Genomic DNA, 22,056 nt, shown 5'->3' on the forward strand with positions numbered 1-22,056 from the left:
GCAGACGGGGCACGGGGCGCGCCAGGGTGCCTTGCAGGCAGTTGGGAAACGCAGTGTGTCGTCCGGCCCCAAACCTCGTGTGTGGCGGGGGCGGCCCGCGGACAGCCCCGGCCCGGCCCGGCCCGGCCCGCCGCCATGCCGCCCGCGCTGCTGCCATGGCAACCGCCGAGGGCCAAGGCACCGCCGAGCGCCCCCAGCGGCCTCCGGGAGAGGGAGGTCTCGAATGGCTGCCGGGCCTGCCGATCAGCCTCATTCATTGGCTATCCTGCTGGAGGAACCGCCCACCCACCGACGCTTGAGGCCAGTCAGCGTCCCTGCTCCTCAGGTCCGCCTGGCGTCGGAAAGGCGGAAGAAGCGTTCATAAACAACAATTCCCGCTCCCGCGCCCTTCGCCGTCCCTGCCCACCCTCCAGCTCGCGCCCGGCTCCATCTTGCCTTCGCATTGGCGGGCGGCCGCCCCTACGCGGGCCAGCATCGCGGGGACAGCCAATGAGCGGCGGCGGCGCTAAACGGCTGTCGCCGAACGCCGCGGGGTGGGGGCGGAAGCAGGAAGTGGCCGGAGGGGTCTCGGTGGCGGCGCCGCCATGGGGGCAGCGCTGGGGGTCTGCTCGCTGGCCAGCTGGGTGAGTGGCGGCGCGGCGGCGGGGTCTGGCACGCCGGCCCCTTTCCACCACCCCGGGGATCGGGCCCGACCCGGAGCCTCCGCCGGGGGCCCGGCTGGAGCCCGGGGCCGGTGACCCCGCTGGCTCCCCTCCTGCGGCCTGCGGGCAGAAGCCTGGTCCCGCCAGCTCCGGGCGCCGGGGGCGGCTTCGGCCCCGCGGAGCGGGCGCCGGGCAGCAGCTACCGTGCGCCTTCCCTGGGGCGGCGGGGCTCGCCGGACCGGGAGGCGGGTCCCGCCCTTGCGAGGCGGTGTCGGTGGTTGCGGAGCGGCGGCTCGCTGCTGACCTCTGCCAGGCGGCGGACCCCCGGGAACAGAGCCCGGGCTGAACAGCCAGACTCTCCACGGGTGTTTTTAAACACGGTGTCGGTCAGAAGCGTCTATTAAACGGTTTATCTGGTTGGTCTGGCAGGGAGCGGGGTGTCTCTTAAATGGCTTTCCTCTCTCGGTGTCATTGAACACCCTGGTGTCAGTTGCGAGGGGAATGCCCTTACTATTTCTGTCTCTGTCTTTCAGATTCCCTGTCTGTGCAGTGGTGCCTCGTGTTTACTGTGCCGATGTTGCCCCAACAGCAAGAATTCAACGGTGACGCGTCTTATCTATGCCTTCCTCCTCCTCCTCAGTACTGCTCTTGCCTGCATTATGCTGGCACCAGGGATGGAAGAGCAGCTGAAAAAGGTATGGAGGGGAAAACCTCTAACTGTTTGCAGAACCATTACTTGTGCCAATGACTATCGATTCTCTTTACATGGGGTTACATGAGAGACACAAACACCCAAATGTGCTTTGTCCCCCAAGTTAAGAGGCTGTGTGTACTAAACAGCTTCTAGCTGAAATAGCAAATTCAGTGAATGTACATTTTTAAGTACATGCCTGGTGTCTGAAACCTGACCAAACCTGGAGCTTGCCAGTTGTTATCAGAGGCCTGCTGCTTTGGTATCTTAATCTTCCTGGATGCTTTTAGTGATGACATGAGGAAAGAAAGGCAATGATAAGGTCTCTGCAGGCTGGCTGAGCACAAGGTCTTTTGTTATCAGGTCTCCCAGAAGACAGCTGACTGAAAGCCTTAGCTGTTAAGAGTGCTTAAAGAATGTAATTGCAAATGCAGACATAAATTCACAACTAAATGTGTCTTTACTCAGATACCTGGATTTTGTGATGAGGGGCTTCATACTCGGATACCGCATATGGATGGCTTTGTCAGCTGCGATGTCTTTGTTGGATACAGAGCTGTCTATCGAATCAGCTTTGCCATGGCAGTGTTCTTCTTTCTCCTCTCTCTGCTTATGATAGAAGTGAAAACAAGTAATGATCCAAGAGCCTCGGTACACAATGGGTATGTGTGTGAGCCAGCTGTCTCATCTTCCAACTCGTTTCTTCTCTCAAGTTTTTGTGGAACACAGTGGCAAATTGTTTATGAATACATTGACGGCCTTGAGTTTCTTTTGAACTGAATACAGAGTAATGCTTCAGTTTCCTAAGAAGCTTCCTATTTATGTAATGTGTTCAATGTACTGATAGTGCTTTGAGGTTGGGTAGCCAAAAGGGCAGTGCTCTGGGTACCACTCTGTGTTTCCACAGAGATGCTAGATTTCAGCTAGTTTATATCGCCATCCTTGTGCTGACTCTAGATCTCCTTGGGTCATTCACTCAGCCAGTCTGACTCAGTAAGCCAGCAGAAACTGGTTTCTGATTTCTGATTCACTGATTTAACTGGGTTAGTTCTGGGCTAGATGACTGAATTTCATAGTCCTTTAATTTGAAAGGGACCTGCGGAGATCACATGATCCAGCCCTCTGGTTAGAGCAGGAACAATGTGGAGCAGGTTATTCGGAGTCTTGTCTAGTTGAGCTTTGAATGTCTCAAAGGATGGGGATGCTTTGACCTCTCTGGGCACCCTGTGCAATTTTTTCCAGTATCTAATTGTAGTTTCTCTTTTTGCAGCTTGCATATGTTGTCTCTTGTCCTTCCACTGTGCAGCTGCAAGAAGAGTCTGGTTTTGTCTTCTTTTAGGCAGTTGAAAACAGCAATTAGACCTCCCTTTTCCCTTCTCCAAGCTGAACAGGGCAGAGTTAGCCTTCTTCCCTGCAAGGATGAGCTGCTGACTCGTGTTCCGTTTGCTGGAGCAGGAGTCCTCTTTCAGCAAAGCTTTCTAGCCAGTTGGTTCCCAGTCTGTCCTTTTGCACGGGGTTCTTCTGTCCCAGGTGCAATGCTGTGTATTTGCTTTTGTTGAACTTTGAGGTTTCTGTCAGTCCATGTCGCCAATGTATTGACTGTTCCTTCATTCTCTCCCCCTGATTTGGTGAACATCTTTATCTGTTATCCCACTGAACACAACTTTTTTTTCTTTAAATTTCTGTTAGACACTATGTACAGCAAGCTGCTTGCAGATCATGTAAAACATGACTATTATGTGCAGAGTAAGACCAGTATTTTCAACTTATATCTTCTTTTAAAGGTTCTGGTTCTTCAAAATAGCTGCCATTGTGGCTATCATGGTTGGAGCGTTTTACATTCCTGAAGGGCCTTTCACAACAGGTACAGTTAATATGTCATCATGGAATTCTGTTTAATAAACTCAAAGCTTTTCACAGACTTACCAGGTTCTAGTTGCAATAATTAAAAGTTATCTTGTAGAAGACACAGATTCTGTCCTATTTCAGAGTATCTTGGTGCATCCGGTATTTTGGTGACCTGAAGTTACTGCCAATAAGCAATCTCTTTTCAAGTGCATAGGTGTTGGGTATAAATAATTTGGTACTCCATGACACGATCACTACTGGGCTGAGTCTTCTGACACTACTTAGATTAGAAGCAGCTCAGAACACTGACAAGTGCTAAATACTTTCCCAGTCTCTGAAAAACCTGTGCAAGAAACTTACTGTCTGGCCACATCACAGGAACATGAAAAGGTTGTTGGTCCTCAAAGAAATGTGGCATGATGGTACTTATGTACACAAAAATGTCTCGTTAGATCTTGCATTCATTCTGAAAACATGTTGGGCTAAACATTCCCAGGCTCAGTTTGACTGACATAGGCTGCACCCTTGAATAGCTGGGACTCCCTGCATGCTTCTGCAGGATGGAGGCCGAAGCGATTAACAGCATCTGCATTTCTAAATATAGTTTCAGATTTTTTTCATTATTTGTCTTTGGTATAATTAGGAGTTATTTATTTATTTATTTAAACTGGGGTAACATGCAAATGATGAAAGCTAACCCTGTTTTTCTTGCTCCCTTTTTCTAGCTTGGTTTGCTATTGGTATTTGTGGAGCCTTCTGCTTCATTCTTATCCAGTTGGTACTTCTTGTGGACTTTACTCACTCCTGGAATGAGAGCTGGGTTGAGAGAATGGAGGAGGGAAATTCTAAATGTTGGTATGCAGGTAGGAATCTTAATCTGTAAAGGATTTGTTTTTGCTGGACAGTACTCTACAGAGTATCACTTACTAGTTTGCAAATACACCTAGATTTATACTCCACAGTTTCCTTGAGTCACTCCTATAAACACTTGGAATTAATAGCTGCAGTGTTGCCTTTTTCTCATTAAATAAAATGCAAAATATTCTAGGCTTGTGATTAGCAAATCTGACGGTCATAACAAACAAGACTTGGCTAGTTTGCAGTGCAAATGCAGAGCTAGTTGCATGGATATCTTCAATTCTAACTTAGCTTTGCCACCTCCCCTTCCTCAGGAAGTCAGTTATGTCAATGACAGTGGCTGCAATACAACACAAAGCATGCCTCAGCCCATGTTCCCAAGCTGACCACTAAATTACAAAGTGCTAATTGTTGTGGTTCTTTGCTCATAGTTACAAATGGTGCAACAGCATTTTGTAGCTTCTTATAAAGAACATAGCAGAATGGAAATGAAAACGGATGGCCTCTAGCATAGCAGGGGCAATTCAGGGCTTACAAATAGCCCATGAGAAGTGTGCAAAAAGCACTTGCATTTTGACACTGTGGCTTGACATCAGTTAAACAAATTAAACTGCTGCTGAAAGGCAGCTCTTATTCCCCTGATGGCAGCATTGGCTTTCCTCTGAGCTACACTACTTAGTGAGCCAAAGCAGAAATTTAGCCATACCTAATAAAAAATGCATTCTGCTAGTCTAGCTTTCTGAACCAGACTTCCAAGTGAGGAAGGGGGACTGTCTCTTTACAGTGGTAGCTGGTCATTAAATCACCTTAGATGTACTTACATGCGTATTGTAACAGTTACTTTTTTCCCCCCTCCAGCTCTGCTGTCCTGTACAAGCTTGTTCTATGCCTTGTCGCTGGTTTTTGTTGTTCTCTTCTATGTTTTCTACACAAAGCCTGATGACTGCACTGAGAACAAGTTCTTCATAAGCATTAATATGATCCTGTGCATTGCTGTTTCCATTGTTTCCATCCTTCCAAAAGTTCAGGTATTATTTTTCTCTGCTATTTTCTTCTGAGATACAAAGCAGGGAAGTAAGAAAGATGTAGTACCAATTCAGACATAAGAACGTTAAAATTTGACTATCCTAGCTATGCTAGCTAGGAACATTTGGAAAAAAAAAAAAAATCTTGCTCTGAAACCAATGCACTATGTAGTGATGTATTTTCTGAAGATAGGCTTTTTTTGGCTAATGTTGTTTTGGACTTAGTTTCCAAGTGGGGCACTGCTGGTGTGGTTTTAGTGGTGATGGTTCTAGCAGAATGAAGAAACCCATTAGGGAAAAGCAAAATAAGATGGGAATTTATTGGATTAATACTGTGGCTTTGAAAGTATGGGTGAGCATGTTTAATATGAGAGGAAGCTTGCATGTTACTTGATTCTCAACTGGTATTGTTCAAATTCTCCCACTCTACTCAGTGCTTGTCAGGCCACACCAGGAATACTGTGTTCAGTTTTGGTCCCTGCTCTGCAATGTGGACAGGCTGAAGGGCCTTCCAGAGAAGGGCCACAGAGATGATCAAAGGACTGGGAAGCCTGCTGTATGAGAAAAGGCTGAGAGAACTGGGTTTGTTCAGCCTTGAGAAAAGAAGGCTTAGGGAGACCTTATCACCATGTTCCAGTATTTAAAGGGTGGTGACAAAGAAGATGGAACTCCTTTTACAAGGGATCACATGGGAAAGACAAGGGGTAATGGGTACAAGTTAATCCTGGGGAGATTCCAACTGGACACAAGAGGAAAATTTTTCAGTGAGAACAATCAGTCATTGGAATAATTTCCCCAGGGAAGTGGTGGATTCCCCAGCATTGGACACTTTTAAGATTCAGCTGGACAGGGTTCTGGGTCACCTTGTCTAGACCATGCTTTTGCCAAGAAAGGTTGGACCAGATGATCCTTGAGGTTGCTTCCAACCTGGGATTCTACGATGAAATAAATCACATGCTAGATTCATATCTACAAAACTGCTAAGCAAGCTGGGATTAACTCAGTCTTGGGCACCAAAAAAAATGGATTTGGTTTGCTTATTCCTTCCATGTTTGAGTTGCTCACTGCATAAGTTGTATTACTCTAAGGCGTTTCTTCTGGTCTTTTAAACATAGAACAAAGCCCAATGCATTTCTAAAAAATAAAAAGTTTTTCATGCTAACAATTGTTGAATCTGTGGCAGTAGGGTAAAACTATCCAACTGTTGCCAAAACGTGCCCTATTGACCTTGGCTTGCTATTCTGTTTTTGAACAGGAACATCTGCCTCGCTCTGGCCTCCTCCAGTCCTCTGTTATCACACTCTATACCATGTATCTCACTTGGTCAGCCATGTCCAATGAGCCTGGTAAGCAACAGAAGCTGTGATGGGGTTCATAGTTATCACAGATCACTGTGTGGGGATTGCTGAACTGTGTAGATAAAATCTAGTGAGGCAGTAAAGCTGACTTTACTGAAACCATCAAATTGCCTCTTTCCAGAACTAAACTGGGGTATTTGTGAAGGGAAAGAAAACAGTGTCAGGGCATTCTGATTTTTTTTTTATTATTTATTATACCCTTGCCTAGCTCACAGGAAGGAAGAATATTCCATGCCATTCCTGCCTCTGGGGAATCAAAGAGAACAGCAGTTAAAGGAAATTTAAAAATTGCAAGCTTACCTGTCATCTTAGCTAAATGCTGGCAAAACTCATCTCTCTTTAATCTGCCTTGAAATCCCTTTCAGAACGAAACTGTAACCCAAGTTTGCTGAACATCATTACCCAGATAGCTACACCCACAATTGGTCCAGCAAATACTACTGTTGTACCTGCTACTCCAGCTCCACCCAAGTCCCTTCAGTGGTGGGATGCCCAGAGTGTTGTTGGATTGGTTATCTTTGTCCTTTGCCTCTTGTATTCCAGGTAGGATCTGCACTGCTATCAAATGAGAAACGATTGGGATTTGTCTGCATTTTTTGTTTGAATCTGGGTCTAGTGAAAAATGTACCTGCATTTATTCATATCCAGCTGCTGTCTCAGTCCCAAGCCCAAATATGGCTAATAAAACTGCATTCTGTTTTGTGGCTGAGGATAGGCTTTATTAACTCAATTCAGGTAACAGAACAAAATGTGTTATGAGACCTGGACTAGGAACACTGTTTAATTAGGTTAACAAGAGCTTGGATGAAAACAGATCTCTTTGAGGAGTTTCCTTGTGTTTCCAGATGGATTTTAAAAAAATGTCATTTGCTAGTCCCAGACATTCATTGTGGTCTATTGCTTGCTTTATTAGCAAACATAGCTAACTGAAAAGGGAGTTCTAACTATGTCTGTCTTTGGGTTACACTGCAGCATTCGCTCTTCAAGTAACAGCCAGGTGAACAAGCTGACACTGTCTGGGAGTGACACTGCCGTTCTGGAGGAGACTCTGGGAACAGGCAGTGGGACTGCAGAGGAAGGAGAAGTGCGCCGTGTCATGGATAATGAGAAGGATGGTGTTCAGTATAGCTACACCTTCTTTCACTTCATGCTCTTCCTTGCCTCTCTTTACATCATGATGACACTCACCAACTGGTACAGGTAAGAGCAAGACAGAAAGCGATGGGTTGTCTGTGCCAGCCAGTGTTTCTAGGTGAATAGGAGACTCAGCTACTCCTGCCAAGCTGGTTAAGGTGCTGTCCCTATGCCAGTTGCACTTTCTCAATTTTGTGTTGCTGAATTAAGATGAAAAAAGGCAAAATCAGCAGCTGTAGTCCTAGTAGACTGCTCCACAGCTGCAAGGGCAGGAAGTGTGGTTACCATCCTTCAGATAGGCAAGTAGCAGGAAGGATACATCTGAAATTGTCTTGGGGTGGCCTCCTGGGAAGTTTGTCCAAGGCCAGCCTAATGTTACTTACTGGCTCTTCACCCTGGTAAAGATGTGTAGGGACAGCCATATGTGCCACTTAAATGGAGATATGATTTCAGAGCACTTGGACATAGCCTCTGCTGCTGCAGCTTATAACTACTTTCCCCAGGACTGCCATATTGTATAAACTAGCAAATATATTTACAGAGCAGCAGCCATCAGGAGTCTACTACATAGCGCGCTCAAATATTTCCTGTACGAGTAGCACTTTAACATTTGCAAGCAGGTTGATTTTGAAAACTGGGTGCCAAGAACAACAGGCTTATGAAGGAGACACAGGAAATTGCTGGTTTAGTTGTCTCACTGTGCTTCTGCAAAGGCTCTTGCATTGGAGTGTCCCAGATCATTGTTCTAACTTCAGATTCATATGAGAGACAGCAAAGAATAGTGGAAGGTGCCTTCTATATCTATTAATTGACCTCTTTACTTTTTAGCCCTGACGCAGATTTTAAGACAATGACAAGTAAGTGGCCAGCCGTGTGGGTGAAGATAATCTCCAGCTGGGTTTGTCTCATTCTATATCTTTGGACCCTAGTGGCTCCTTTTGTCCTTACTAATAGGGACTTCAGTTAAATTGCTGCACCTGTCTGAGCTTACAAAAGTGGAGAACTTTTTGCTGAAAGCCAAAATGTTCGTGTATTGCTTTAGTTACACTATGTTACCGTTTCTTATGTTGATATTAACATGCAGGTGGATAGAAAGCTATGTATTGCATAATGCTTGATGCAGAATCAAAATTGTTATCTTTCTATTTTAACTGTCATGATTATCTTATTACTGCCTTTTTAAAATTCACTACACCTGTGCTGTCAAAGCACAAAAGAAAATATCTGTTCTGTCCACTAGCCACAACCTTTCTACTGAATAGAAGTAACATTTAGCTAAATATGAAGTAATATATTTTAAAGAACAATTATATTCAGCATAATGCACTAGTATGCTAATGCTTCGTTCCTGGAAGTATAAGCCATGCTGCTTGATTTCTACATTCCACTGCAAAAGTTTATTTAAATTATACTTACCTTCCTGTGTTGTGGCAAAACCCCCCTTATTCCTCATCAAAAGAACAGAACTTTGAGGTTGAAAAACTGGTTAACTCCAATTCCTTTTAAGAACAAACTTGACCTTTCTAAGAGGCAACTTCTATGGTAACTTCTTTTTTAGTATGTTTGCCAAATACTGAGTGGCAAGCTTAAACAACTTTATGATTATGGTGGAAAACTAGAGCTTCCACTTGATTTCACTTGTCTAATATGCTTATAAAAATAATGTACATTAAATGATTTTTATTGGCACTAAGGCATTTGCACTGTAAACTCATTTGAATAAAGTGGACTAACTACTGAAACTGTCCCAGCTCTGTTGAGAAGTGTTAAGCAGCACTTATTCTCCAGTACAAAATACTACATGCAATGATTAAAATAATAATTAGCTGCTGCAGTGTCCAATGGGATGTGACTGGCTGTTTTTTCCATGCAGCAAATAGTAAGTCATAATATATTTCCTTTGAAACAAATAGCATCTTCCATGTGATTCTCCGAATTTCAAATCCTATTCCTTGAAGTTGCTCAGGTACAGTTATTCAAGTAAAATTTAGTTCTGCAGTAGAAAGCAACACCTTTTTCTGATATAACACTGTGGTAATTATACTTAGTTGCAACTATGTGTTTAGTGTGGAACTAATTATATGTTGCTATTGAGTTTTACAATAAAATACCCCAACATGACACAAGGCAAATATTTAAAATACAAAATTAGCAGCTGTTACAATGTGTTTAATCACCCAGTCATGCATCATAAAATTACACATTTTGACCACTCCATTTTATAAAATGCAATATAAAAATAAATTCTGTCAAAATAAGATGTACACTTAACCACCCGACACCTCTAGGCCCACATATAACAGAAGGCAAAATTATTAGTTTGGATAACACTATGATTAACTCATGCCAAAATGAGATTTAACAAAAACAATACTTCACCCAGTTCCTGAAAATACCTCAGGGTTTGTAACACCCATTTGCAAGAGTATAAATTCAAGTACTTTTATGTATAGTATGCAGCTACCTTTTGTCCCACTTAATGCCAAAAGCCGTGGCTGCCCATTGCAGTTCAAGTATCTTTCCTTACTATGCATTGGATTTGGCGTTGGCTTATGTACTGGGCAAGGCATATAAACTCTAGAAACAAAGTTATTTCAAGTGGAAAAAAGAACAGATCAGTTCTAGTGCTGTAAAAAAACCAAACAAAACCCCCCACCTGTAAGCTTTTCCTTTCTAGTCTCTTAATTGGCAGATAAGGAGACTCTATACTTGAAAACAAGTATTTCTTTTTCCAAATGCTGACATAAGAAATTTTGGAAACAAACTGATTTCTTTAGCACTTACTAGCAAAGCTCAGAGCATTCTCAGCTCCGTAGTCAGGCGCATATAAGACAGAGCTGTGCTTTCTGTAAGACAAACCAAGCACAACTCTCTTGAGTTCTAAAGTCAAGAAAGAGCAAATTAGAAGTAACAGTTCAATGCTTGATAAAAGCAAGCCTGGTTTAGTTCAAGCATCCTGACATCAACTGCCCAGCAGCCAGCTTTAAGAAAAAAAAAGTTCTAGAGGCATAACACAGGCTATTTTCAGCATTGATAACATAGCCTTATCTATTATGTTTAAATCATATGCTTTATTCTTAGTTGCTCTGTGAGCAGAGGAGAAAAGGGGAAGGAGAGATGGATCTAGTTTGCCTGCTGTTTAAGGCATATAAGAGAATATAAAAGCCTGGAAAAGGGTCTGGTTTCTGTAGAGGTCCCTCAGCCTTCTGCTGAACGCCACTAGATTTTTTTCTTTTTGAAGGACACTAAATTGAATTTTGAATATTCAACCTCCCTCTCCAGTAGTTATGTAAGGGGATCAAATTAGCTGTTCTTATAGGTTAACTGTCAAAATACCACCACTTCAAACCCTGCAGCACAATTAAGGAAAGAGTATTAAATACCAGTCATGCCTTCAACTCCAGGAAAAACGGTCCATCCTATTTATTTATTTATTTTTAATTGTACATTGTGGCTGGAATTAAGAGGCACTAAACCAACATAAACACCACTCTCTACGTTCTGGCAGTTAAACAGCATGGGCAGCCACTTACCTTTCTAAGTCCTGGTGCTGTGTGCTACTGTCTTGCTAGGTGGCACAAAGAACTGAATTAATCTCTGCAAAACACGCAGCACATTCTGGTCAGAAATGAGCAAGTGGCTAGCAGTACTCTTTTATGTTATTTTAAGTAGATGAAAATGGTAGGGTTTTTTTTTCCCCGGCACTAAAGGTAATAGCTGTCAGAGAGGCGTAAGAATTGACTTATAGAAGTAGGAAAAATCGGATGCTTTCAGTGAGGAAAATTAATCTCTTCCCACCTTTAATCTAAAACAGTTCAAGCAATGAGTTCCCTACTCCCACAAATTCTGAACTGCCACCCAGAATAAAGCTTCATGGATTACCCCTTCTCAAAGCCCAGTTTCCTTTTATAATGCTTGGATGACAGGTATAACATTTGCTACCCCCTAGTTCCAGGACAAGGTCTGCTGCCAGATGAGGAAGTCATTACAGTGGTAGATGAGTCTCTCTTTGGCAGTGCAATCATGCTGTAGGGGGACTGAAAGGAAGACAGACATTCAAAACAGAGTTTGGCACTTTGAAAAATGAATGTCTGAAATCCTCAAGATGCTTTAGTTTTATATTTACAGAAACATAATTGGTACCTGTAGTCACACTTGGCACTAAATAAAGATTTCATCCACAGAAAGTGCTTTAGAGGTAAGTCTCCAATTATAATGAATGTTCTTTTTCACCAAATAGTGAAATATTTCACCTTTACGTAACAGGGTGTGCTTTCCTGGTCCTAATGAGGTTTCCCATCTCCACACTATTATAGTGCAGAAAAACATGTGCAAAGAGTGTGCTTAGAGTTAAGTTCTAATTCAAGACCATTAAACAGATTGAACTTGGGGAGTGGGAACAGCTTATTTAGACATAGTTATCTTACCCTGGTTTGACATGGGAGTCTTAGTTCTGTCTCTAGACAAAGACCTAGAAGCACAGGCATACAGGCTACAGGTAAATATTACAGAGATGATTAAAGTCTAACTTCATATAGGAACATGACAACCAAAGACAAAAGAGGTCGACGAAGTTGAAAACAAAGTTTAACATTTCATAAAAGAGCCGACAAGCACAGTGAACAAAATGCTACAATACCAGGAAATTTAAGAATGTGCTTTCAAATAGCCTGTCTGCATTTGGTTTCACAGACTTAAAACTCAAATTCTGCCCAAAGTAACAAGCTAAAGCAGCACCTTGCTGTCTCACATGAAGTATTGCCTTCTATACATCATATGCCAACTGCTGCAAAGCCTCCTTACAAATTCTATGTATGAGTTACTTACCCAATTCCTCATCAGAACCAGCTGAAGAAAAGAACAACTAACAGTGTAGGAAGGTGGCTGCCATAGCTTCTTCTTATTTGGTCCTGAACCTCATTATTTGAAGCTGTTATCTAATCAGAAGCCTTAGTACTTTACCTGAAAGACTTCCTATTTTCTGAAAATGAAGATTGCATCTGTTTATAATAAGCCTTGGCATAGATGTAGTGGTTAATCGACCAGTTATAGTTCTTCCTACTGTGAGGAAGTTTCAGAGATGATCTCCATACTGATATTCATGAATAAGAAAGTTTTGCTCTGTATTAATTTGAGACAAATATTCATTGAGATATTTCAGAAATACCAACTCACAATCTGAACCAAGTGGTAGAGGACAGGCCAAGTTAGACCTTTATGTTTTTAAGCAATCCTCACTGACAGAACTATATTTTGCAGGGTTCAACAGCAGTTTTCTTGTCTTGGATTACTGGTGTTTGCAGAAGGGGAAGGAAACAGATGGTCAAAAAGCTAGTAAATAATTGTCGTCACTTTTCACCTGTGTGGGTAGGGGATAAGAAGCCATCAAGCTTACCATCCTGCAGTATTTTTTTTTCTTTATCATTAGAAAGACTAGGCCAGTTTGCATTATTCACACAGAGGTTGATGAGCCTCAAGTATTCTACATAACTTGTGCTCTTTGCCTTTATCCTCACCGAACTCTGCCCTGCCCCCATTGTGCCCTCTTCAGCTTCCTTTGGTTCTACAGTATAAAGTGCCTCAGCGGTCTGTTCCTAAACTGCAGGTTTAGGAGTAAGGCAGAGTTCACAACATCACCTACCAGAACAGATCTTAACTGTGCTGGAAAACTTCCCTTCACTGGTTTGTTAATAACAGTAATAGAGTTGAGGTTTCATGCCTCGCAGAGAATCATCACATTGCTTTTCATCAGGATCCCCGCTCACTAGCATGTCATGGGGAGAGCTGTCACATGGGAGAACCAGCTGTGAGAAATCATGCAGGAAGTCTTCTTCAGAGGCTAGCAGCAGCTCATTCCATGCAGAGATGTCCAGCTTCCCTGAAGTACCACCATACTCTTCAGGAAGGATCACTGGAGGAATGTTTTGATGAAGGGAATTCAGATCACAGCCATGAAGAAAAAACTGAAGAAAGCAAGCAAAAGATAGCTTGAACAGTGCACATCAAACTTTACAGCAAATTACTGAAACAGTCAGCTAACAAGCTTATTTTGAGCTATAGAGCAAATTTTAGAAGTGATGTCTTTATGGGCAAGTGGCAGCATACAACATTGGACAGGTGCAGTCAGACACACTAGAGAGAAGCCTTGAGATGATCCAAGTCTAGTGCAGCCTAAATCCCAGCAAAAGAGACTTGACATTTGCTAGTCTGTGCAAAGGTTCCAAACTCAACTCATCCCCAAGTTTGTTCATGGGATTAGAAGTACTTATCCTTGTGGAAAAAAAATCATCATCCTTTGCAGCTACATCCAGTTCTATGGAGAGGATACTCATGCCATGCAGGATGCTTGCATAAGGGTGAAGAGCAAGGAAGTGGCAACACAGATTTCCTGTGACACCACCTCATAAACAAAGTGTTACTTGCCAAGATAATCCAACCCCAGGGATGGAATTAGTGCCCTGAATACATAGCATAGGTACTAAAGTTCCATATTAATGTTATACCAATATTAAATTCCTCAAAACTTTTCTCTTGTGAAGAATTTTCCCAACAGGCATATTTTTAAACATTAAAGCAGAAAGGACAAGTTAGATCAAGTAAACAGCACCAACATTTTTCTAGCTGTGAGATTTTTCAACGATTTTTTCTTGCAGCGGCCAAGCAAGGAACTTATAAACGTTTATGTTAAAATGACACAAATCTTACCCGGTTTGCTATCTTCTCCTTCAGAAAAGGCTTGATGATTGCAAAAATGCCTTTAAATATACGAGGCTCATTTATTATGTTAACAGCTTTTATTCGAATGGGGAATCCATCCTGAAGAGTAAAGAAGATTTTTATAATGCAGTTTAAAAAACACATTTGCCACCTTCCCCTTTTTAAAATCTCCTGAGACTGACTGCCAGCACAACCCACTGGCTCCCAAACTTTCATCTGAGGTACCAATATGGCAACAGAAATGCACATTGTAATAGGGAGTAGTCTTAGGATGAGAACCACGGGCATAAAGTCAAGAGACAAGAAAACCTTGCATTGAGAAATGTATTGCTGTCAGTAAATCTTAATTTTTTATGTTGTTCTTCATCTCCCCTGACAAAGACAGTTAGGTAATCACTGTCCTTTGGGTGTTCCCAACCATGATAAGGATGCAGTTACAAAGTGATGACCCTAGCTTCTGAGGAGTGTACCATGCTCAGAGCCAGAGCAGGCTGGTTCTAGCGGTGTGTCCAACTACAAGATTTGGTGCCCAAGATACTCCAAAATGTGTTTTTATACAAGGAAGAAATCTAATATCACTATTTTTCTGCTGTTCCAACTATTCTGTCACACTAACTACAAAAGATAAACAGGCTGCTCTGCCAACAGAACACACACAGTGTCTCCTATACAAGACAGTTTAAAACAACAGTTAGTTATGAGATTTCTGCTGGAGAAGTTTATTGGCAGAAACATTTTTCCAAGGCAAAAGCTCGTGATCATCAATTAAGGTCTTATGTGCCACAGTCAAGTTTCTTTCCCTTGTAACCAGCTGTACATTGACAGAGCAAGCAGTTAATGCTTGGAGTAAAAAGCAGATAACATGCAATACAGGACTATTTTTCTGCTTACGAAGGTCAGTGAATTAGCTCATCTTTACAAGAGATGCAGCTCAGCAAGGTTGATGCAACATGTTTATATACCACCCATACCTTTACATCCTTCACCAAGTTCAGCTTTTGTGAATAGCTTCCACTAACAACAGCAGGACACCCATCACTATTTGTGCAAATTAAGTAAGGGTGCAGACAGTTAAATGACTCATTTAGATCATAATTTAAAGGAGCAAGTTCTTACATAGGCATTCATAAACTCACTAGTCTCATCTCCATAAGTTTACCTGATTCCCCCTATCCTTCCTTATTCCCCTCCCCCCCCAGATACAACAAAGAACATAACTAGCTCAGGCCAGAATAAAAGTAATTAGGGAATGAACCCACTCAAGAGAAGTTTTCCTCATCTCACTCCTCCAGATAGTATGGTAGAACATCAAGTAAAATCATTAGGCCTTCCTGCCACTTTGGCCAGGTTACTCCTCACTCCTTTCACCTTCCTATTTTGTACAACTCCACTTGTGCTTACACCCTTGCTCTAACTTGCTCTCCAACATTTTCCTTCCAAACACCTAGTCGGAGATCCTTTTTATTACTCTCTTCTTTTGCTGCCCCCTATGCTGAAGAAGCTTCTCTTCCTTCAGGTGGCAGATGGAAATCCTCCTCAAATCACACCCATTCAAAGTCCTCTCTGCAAAATTTTTGCAGCAGTACTTGAACTTGCACTTGCCCAGTGTCTTGGCCGACAGGAACCATTTAAATAACAAGCCATTCTTCAGCATGCAGGCAAAAAGGTGTCTTCTCTCTAACTGTAATTCATTGCTCTCTCTCTTTCTTACCACTACCTAGCAGAACTACTTTTTTCTCCTGTTCTAACTCAAAGTTTGCATTTCTAATGCAAATTTAGTCTTAGGGATGCAAAAGTCAAAAAAAGGGCAAGTGAGCTAAGTTGGCAAGGGTGTGAGAAACTGGTTGGGCAGAGACATGTTTTAACTCTGCTAGTAAAAGCCAAGGTGCTTAAGTTTCTGGTGACATAGTAAAGAACTCTAGACACAGAAGCAGTCATTTACAATGCACAAGCTTATTTTCCCACCAGTTCAGGTCTTACCTGAAGAATTCCAATCACTTTTTTGGCTACAAAAGGACCAAAATGAGACGCCTTAGATAAGCTGACTCCTTTGTAGTCTGCCAGGATTACAATTCCATTCACCTGGGTCTCTTCGGACTGAATGAGTTTTTCTAACGTTAAGTATATGGCACGAATGTTCTCAGTAATCGGATAATTACTGGGTGTCCATCTGTCTGAGGTTACAAGACATGGATGGTAAGTCGGAGAGTAAATATAAGCTAACAATACACATTCCAAAAACTGATTTTCCATTTTCCTGGACTCTTAGAAGTTAGCCTTTAATAGCCACAGTCCTAGTTAAGAGCAGCCTTTCTTAAGCAAGACATAAATGGCAATTCATGTTTACTTCAGGGAGTAAAGGCAATGGTTTTAAGAACCCCGTTCTCCACCCAGCACAGCTTATTAGAAGCAGTTTCAGCTCAGAAAGAAAGCAGGTAAATGGAAAAGAGGAGAACAAATGAAGACAAATTTACAGCAAGCCTGGCAGCACCAAATGCACATGGAAGGCTCTGATTGTTTACATGGGAGTCAAAGCCATAGGCTCCTCTCTCCACTTATTGTCAAAACAAATTGCAGGCTTCTAACCGTAGGCCAGCAGCCCTGTTTCAATTTGCGTTACTACATATTAATTAATTTTTCTTGAATCACCTAACATTTCATCAACCCACCTCGTTGCATTTTCATTTTGACATAACTGCAGTTATTGCTGACACAGGAAAAGGAACTGGTATAATGTTGGCTAACAACAAACGTGTCCCTTCACAAGCTAGCTTTTCAAATTTCAAAGAGAATCCACATACTGTGTGAGTAACCACTGTTCACAGGAAAGCAGGAAACAGATTTTTGGCCCAGACACACCTCAAAGATGGAGAACAAAGATATTCATGCATTTTAGTACCTGGGCGGATGCAGACGACATGGCGTCCCTCTGGGTCCAGACGAGGCAGCACAGTGACAAAACCAGACTCTAGGACAGGCTTTATTGCGGACGGCTTCAAGTTATTGAAGACCTCAGGCCAGCTCCTCCTACAGGTGTGGTAGTTCACCAGAAGCTGAAGCGCTCGATCATAATCAAATTTCCTGGCTCTGAGGAATCTTAGCAAAAAAGCATCGTCCAGGCAGGTCCCCAGGGAGGGATAGTCTTTGCACACCATATCTCGGAGTGCCTGCACATCACGGAGCCTCCATTCAGGTTTCTCCTGGAGCTCTTCCCGGGCTTTGGTAATGAGATCAGGAGACAGTGAGCAAACATACTTTGGCCGATCTGGCAAGAACTCGTTGTCTGATGGAGACCCCGCTGACGGACTTGTCCTGGTGCAGTCGCTGTCTCCTGACATAATGTAGCAGGAATCTGTCAAAAACCAAGCGCTACACATGATAAACAATCCCACAGACTAACAAGCATATTTGTTATTTTCATATTTATTATGTCCTGTATCCCTCTGTTTCCCAGCTGAGGAGACTCCCCTTTCCAAAAACTAGCACTACAGCTAGAAGCAGAGTTCAGGCTTTTTAATTCTTTTCCTAGGATTAAAAAGTGCGGGTTTCTGTAATCTCTTTATCCTGCACAGTGGATAGAAAACTACCTTGGATGAAACCTAACCAAATTAAAAAAAAAAAAAAAAAAGAAATTAAAATACAAAGTTATACAGCTTCTTTGCAAAACACAAAATTTACTTTGCCTTAACATTTATTTCCTATGTCCAACTGGAAACTAAAGAAAGTAAACACATCCCATTTAGGCAGGATTCTCATATTTGGTCAAGTTACACCCTCTTCTGAGAGCCTCTCCTACCTGAGTCCAGACAACCGGGAGTTTTCATTAACTTCTCTGGCAAATATGCGCATTGATCAGCACGTCTGCCCACATGAATGTTTTGAGCAATTCAGGAGGAGCAGCATCCAGGAATATAAGAAACAGCTGCAGTTCACAAGACTGGATGAGCAGGTGAGAAAATTACAGACCCTTATGCCAGCATTGCACGGGTATTAAGGTAGGCTTAATCTAGTTTTCAGTGTGCTGCCCATAGTTCTGAACTGGGAGCTTAATTTCCAAATCCAGTAGCAAGTGGATAGAAGCGAGTGAAAAATCATAAGATTACAAGCCTGGTGTACTTCCTATAGCTTGACCTAGGACTGGAAAGGAAAAACATGCCTTTTTTTTCTGAGCTACCCCTATTCAGAGTCCCTCATAGCACACTATACCACTCTTGGGTATCACACAGGAATCACCCGTGAGAATAATACCTGTCCCACATAACCAGCCTCTTCCCGCAGTGACAGACACCTGAATCGCCTACTTCTACCACACCTTCCCCAGGCTCCTCGGGGAAGGTCCCGGGGGCGCCGAGATCGCTCACAGGGACATGCTTCACCGCATTATAGCCTGGGCTGTGCGGGACCCAAACCCTTGGCTCCTGCCCTGACGGCCCGAGCGTCTGCCTGTGGGCACCGCAGGAGCCCCAGTGCCCTGCCAGTGCTTCTGGCACTGAGGTGGGCATAGGGGCAAGAAGGGCCCCACAGCCCCTCAGCTCCGGCATTACCCTCCCCCGCAACCCTCCCCTCAGCTCCGGCATTACCCCCCCAAGCCCCCCTCAGCCCCAGCACCACCTCGCAGCCCTCCGCCGACCCCAAACCTCCGCCCCGGGCCCAGCCCCGCCGCCGTACCGGAGCGCTCCCGCGCAGCACCGCCGTCTCCAGGCAGCGGCGCCCCGGAAGTACAGCGGCCGCCCGGAAATGGCGCACCCGCCGCGCAGACGCGTTGGCCTCCAGGCCGTCAGGGCCGCGGCGTACCTCGGGGTGCCGGGCTTCGGTTCTCTCCGGCGGTAGCGGCTCCCGCCGGGTCCTCACCCCCGTAGGAGCACGCACACACCCCCCCGCTGGGCAGCGCCGCGCGGTACGGGTGTGGTTCCGGCTCAGGCCCAAAATGCGGGTGTTCCCCCGTCTCTGGTACCTGCCCAGGACAGTGTGTGGGAACCCCGCGGCCGCTTCGTGGGGGCTGCCTCTGCCCTGTAATCCCACCTCATCCTCTTTCATAGCGACATTTCATTGCCTCCAGCCGTGAGCAACAAAGGCATAAATATATATATATATTTTATATATATACAAAGCCTGCCTGGAGCTGACCTTTGAGAGCAGGAGCGCTGGCACGGTGACCTGACGTGTCCTCAGGGACTCTCCTTGCCAGAGCTGGGCTTTCCTCCCCCATCTGTGGCCAAGCCGGTATCTCTGAAGACAGCGGCAACCTCACAGACTGAACAGAGGGGAAAGGCAGCCAGGAATGGGCTCACAACACCATGTGTGGGCCCCAGAGCCTCTCCTTGCCAGCCAGAGCTCCCCAGTGAGCTGAAAGCCAGAGCAGTTGCGGAATTAATGTGGTCAGAGCTAGGGGAACCTCAAGGGTCCAGGCAAGCGCAGCTGGCTCCTGTGGTGGGATGGGAGCGGGACCCAAGAGATGTGCTGGCTGTAGCCTGGATTTAAATGCCAACAGAGGGACTAAATGCTAATAAAGGCAGAATTTGGGTGGGGTTTTTTTCTTTCTTTTGTTTAAGTTTGGTTTTTGAGAGGACAGAAAGCCATACTCACAGGTGTTCAGATGGTGATGCCTGACCTCTCTGCATGGAATGTGTAATAAAAATAAAGAAGATGGTCATCCCAGGCTTGCTGCATTCAACAGGGAGTGCTGGGGAGGAGGGGAAAATGACACCTCTTTAACCCCACTGATCAATGGATGCAGAATTAGATTGCAGAACGGGCTCAGCATCCTGCTAGGGACTGTCCCCAAGCTAGAGGGTCCCTGTGAGCTCAGTGGGTTCTGTTCTTTTCTCCTGGCTGTAACCCGGGTTTTCAGCCAGGAGAGGGAGTCAAACATAGTTGGACAAAGAGCAGGAATCCCAGGAGCCCACAGTGGGAAACAAGGCCCTTCTGCAGCATCTGAGATTCAGCTCTGATTTATCTTCCAAGGTTTCATCCTTCCAAAGTGGAAAATGTTTCAGCGACACTGTGCCTGGCAAGACATACACCAGCATGGAAACAAATTGAGTGTGCCACAGGTGTTTACCTGCAGAGAGACATTTCAGAGAAGGGGAGTACACTGATTCAACCCCATGCTGATGTTCCAGTCCAGCCCTGCTTTGGGCCCAGCCAGCTCAGAGCTGTATGCAACCTGGTAAACTGAAGCCCTAAGCTGGGACCAGCTTGGATCTGTGTGAATTAGACCTATTTGTGATGTTGCTCCATGCCCTTTCCAGTAGATCATGGGATAAATGAGGTTGGAAGTGGCCTCAGGAGGACGAGAGACCTCACATTGCTCCCATTTCCATTTGTATCACTCCTGGGCACACAGATCTGAAGGACAAGCATGAGAGAAGCAGTCAGGTGGGACCTGGAGTCCCTGGGCAGAGGTAAGAGCCTGAAGGTGGCAGCTGCAGACAGTTTGGAGAGAGAGAGAAGGGGTGTGTTGGGGACGTGGGTCTGTGGCCTCACAGCTGAAGGGATGAAGGAGGTTCCTGGATGCACCTGATCCAGCTGATTGCTGAAATTAGCAGAGAGGCAGGGCTGATCTGAGAAAAGGCTTCAAAACACCAAACAGCTGGGAAATACTGGAGCTGCAAACAGGAATTTATGCTACAGGTTGCAAAATCTGGTTGGAATTTGCACACCTCAAGCAAGGAAAATTTAGCAGGGAGATGGCAGTTTCAGACCTGCCTGGTTAATAGCTGCTGCAACAGGATGTTAGGAATAAGCGGGGATGTTTGAAAGGAGTGGCGTGTGAAGGAAGCTCTGCTTTGGGGAACAAGGGCAGGAAACAAGTGAGAATCAGTAGCAATCACACTGAGAGTGATATGAAAAAGGATATTAAAATAAGAGCAAGAGCCTTAGGCAGGTAAGAGAGAATAAAGAAGGAAAGTAGAAGTGAGAATACTGCATAGTGCAGAAGGATTGGAGGTGAAATATAGTTTGGGGATGGTCTCCAAATGAAGTAACTATCTTACCTCAGTTTTCCTTATGTGGGGAATGTTGAACTCAAGTTGAGCAGTGGGTGGTGTGTGCAAGTGAGGGGTTCAAGCACCAAGCCAAGTTGTAGGGGGAGTTTTAAAGTACTGGCACATGAAATTACAGGAACGGTAGCAAGAGTTTCTGTAATTTACTCTACCTGGTGTTGGAACCCTGTGACTAGAAACCACTAAAGGCAGAACCTGTCTATAAGGAAGTAAAAGCTAAAAACTGAAAACAAACATCCAGGCACTGACAGTTGTCCCCTAGCTGAAGAGTTTTGTCCTTACCCACAGATGCAGGAGGGAGAAGGACATACTGCACCGCATGCATGCAACCATCCCCAGCAGAGAGGAGATGAACCGCACAAACTCTGCCACTTCATCAGCTCCAAATCTACAGTATTTGCAGGAGCTTCAGTCAGGAGTTGTGTTGCCTGACCTTGGGAGCCACACTGGAAGCCCCATGGGGAATCCAGCCTTTCTCATGTTCATGTCTCCTATCACATGCAATTCATACAGGAGCTCTGCTCCTGGGTGCTCCCACACCCTGCCATTGTGTTATAAATGAATGGCTGTTGGTGTTGGTTGATATTTAATGAAGTCCATGTAATACTCTTCACTCATTTACTTAACCGAACAGTCTTAGTAGCCAGCCTGGGAAAGTTATCTTGGCTTCTTTAAGCTTTTCTACCATTAGTAATAAACATTTTACAGTCTTGGCAAGCTGAAGCTGAAACCAGCATGACTTCAAACAGCATTGCTCACAGAGAAGGCTTTAAACTGATA

The 22,056-nt window shown here is 44.2% G+C and overlaps 2 protein-coding genes across 10 annotated transcripts; one reads left to right on the plus strand and one right to left on the minus strand.

The window, feature by feature from the left end:
- Nucleotides 1-384: 384 nt before the first annotated feature.
- Nucleotides 385-9,297, plus strand: SERINC3 (serine incorporator 3). Its single transcript, XM_049817362.1, has 10 exons — nucleotides 385-623; nucleotides 1,175-1,336; nucleotides 1,801-1,994; nucleotides 3,117-3,196; nucleotides 3,906-4,043; nucleotides 4,897-5,066; nucleotides 6,319-6,409; nucleotides 6,787-6,964; nucleotides 7,394-7,621; nucleotides 8,384-9,297. Exons 1-10 carry the CDS (start codon nucleotides 585-587, stop codon nucleotides 8,520-8,522), a joined length of 1,419 nt encoding a protein of 472 aa, XP_049673319.1. The 5' UTR covers nucleotides 385-584; the 3' UTR covers nucleotides 8,523-9,297.
- Nucleotides 9,298-9,708: 411 nt separating this feature from the next.
- TTPAL (alpha tocopherol transfer protein like) lies at nucleotides 9,709-18,993 on the minus strand. Of its 9 annotated transcripts, none has more exons than XR_007508154.1 (8): nucleotides 18,941-18,963; nucleotides 18,069-18,194; nucleotides 17,172-17,624; nucleotides 16,253-16,446; nucleotides 14,261-14,371; nucleotides 13,197-13,518; nucleotides 11,089-11,152; nucleotides 9,709-10,401 (listed from the first exon to the last, which is right to left on the minus strand). XR_007508154.1 is itself a non-coding variant. In XM_049817379.1 (7 exons), the coding sequence occupies exons 2-6, from the start codon at nucleotides 18,094-18,096 to the stop codon at nucleotides 13,243-13,245; spliced, it is 1,062 nt and encodes a 353-aa protein (XP_049673336.1). In that variant the 5' UTR covers nucleotides 18,097-18,194; nucleotides 18,941-18,963; the 3' UTR covers nucleotides 9,709-11,152; nucleotides 13,197-13,242. The 9 variants fall into 9 exon arrangements, 4 of the variants coding, with proteins under 4 accessions (XP_049673336.1, XP_049673335.1, XP_049673333.1 ...); XR_007508152.1 differs by adding an exon at nucleotides 11,983-12,026 and having other exon boundaries at nucleotides 9,709-11,152; XR_007508153.1 differs by having other exon boundaries at nucleotides 11,983-13,518; nucleotides 18,941-18,962.
- Nucleotides 18,994-22,056: the final 3,063 nt, after the last annotated feature.

The sequence above is a fragment of the Accipiter gentilis genome, chromosome 14 (assembly GCF_929443795.1).
Source record: "Accipiter gentilis chromosome 14, bAccGen1.1, whole genome shotgun sequence".
In the NCBI taxonomy this organism is placed as follows: domain Eukaryota; kingdom Metazoa; phylum Chordata; class Aves; order Accipitriformes; family Accipitridae; genus Astur; species Astur gentilis.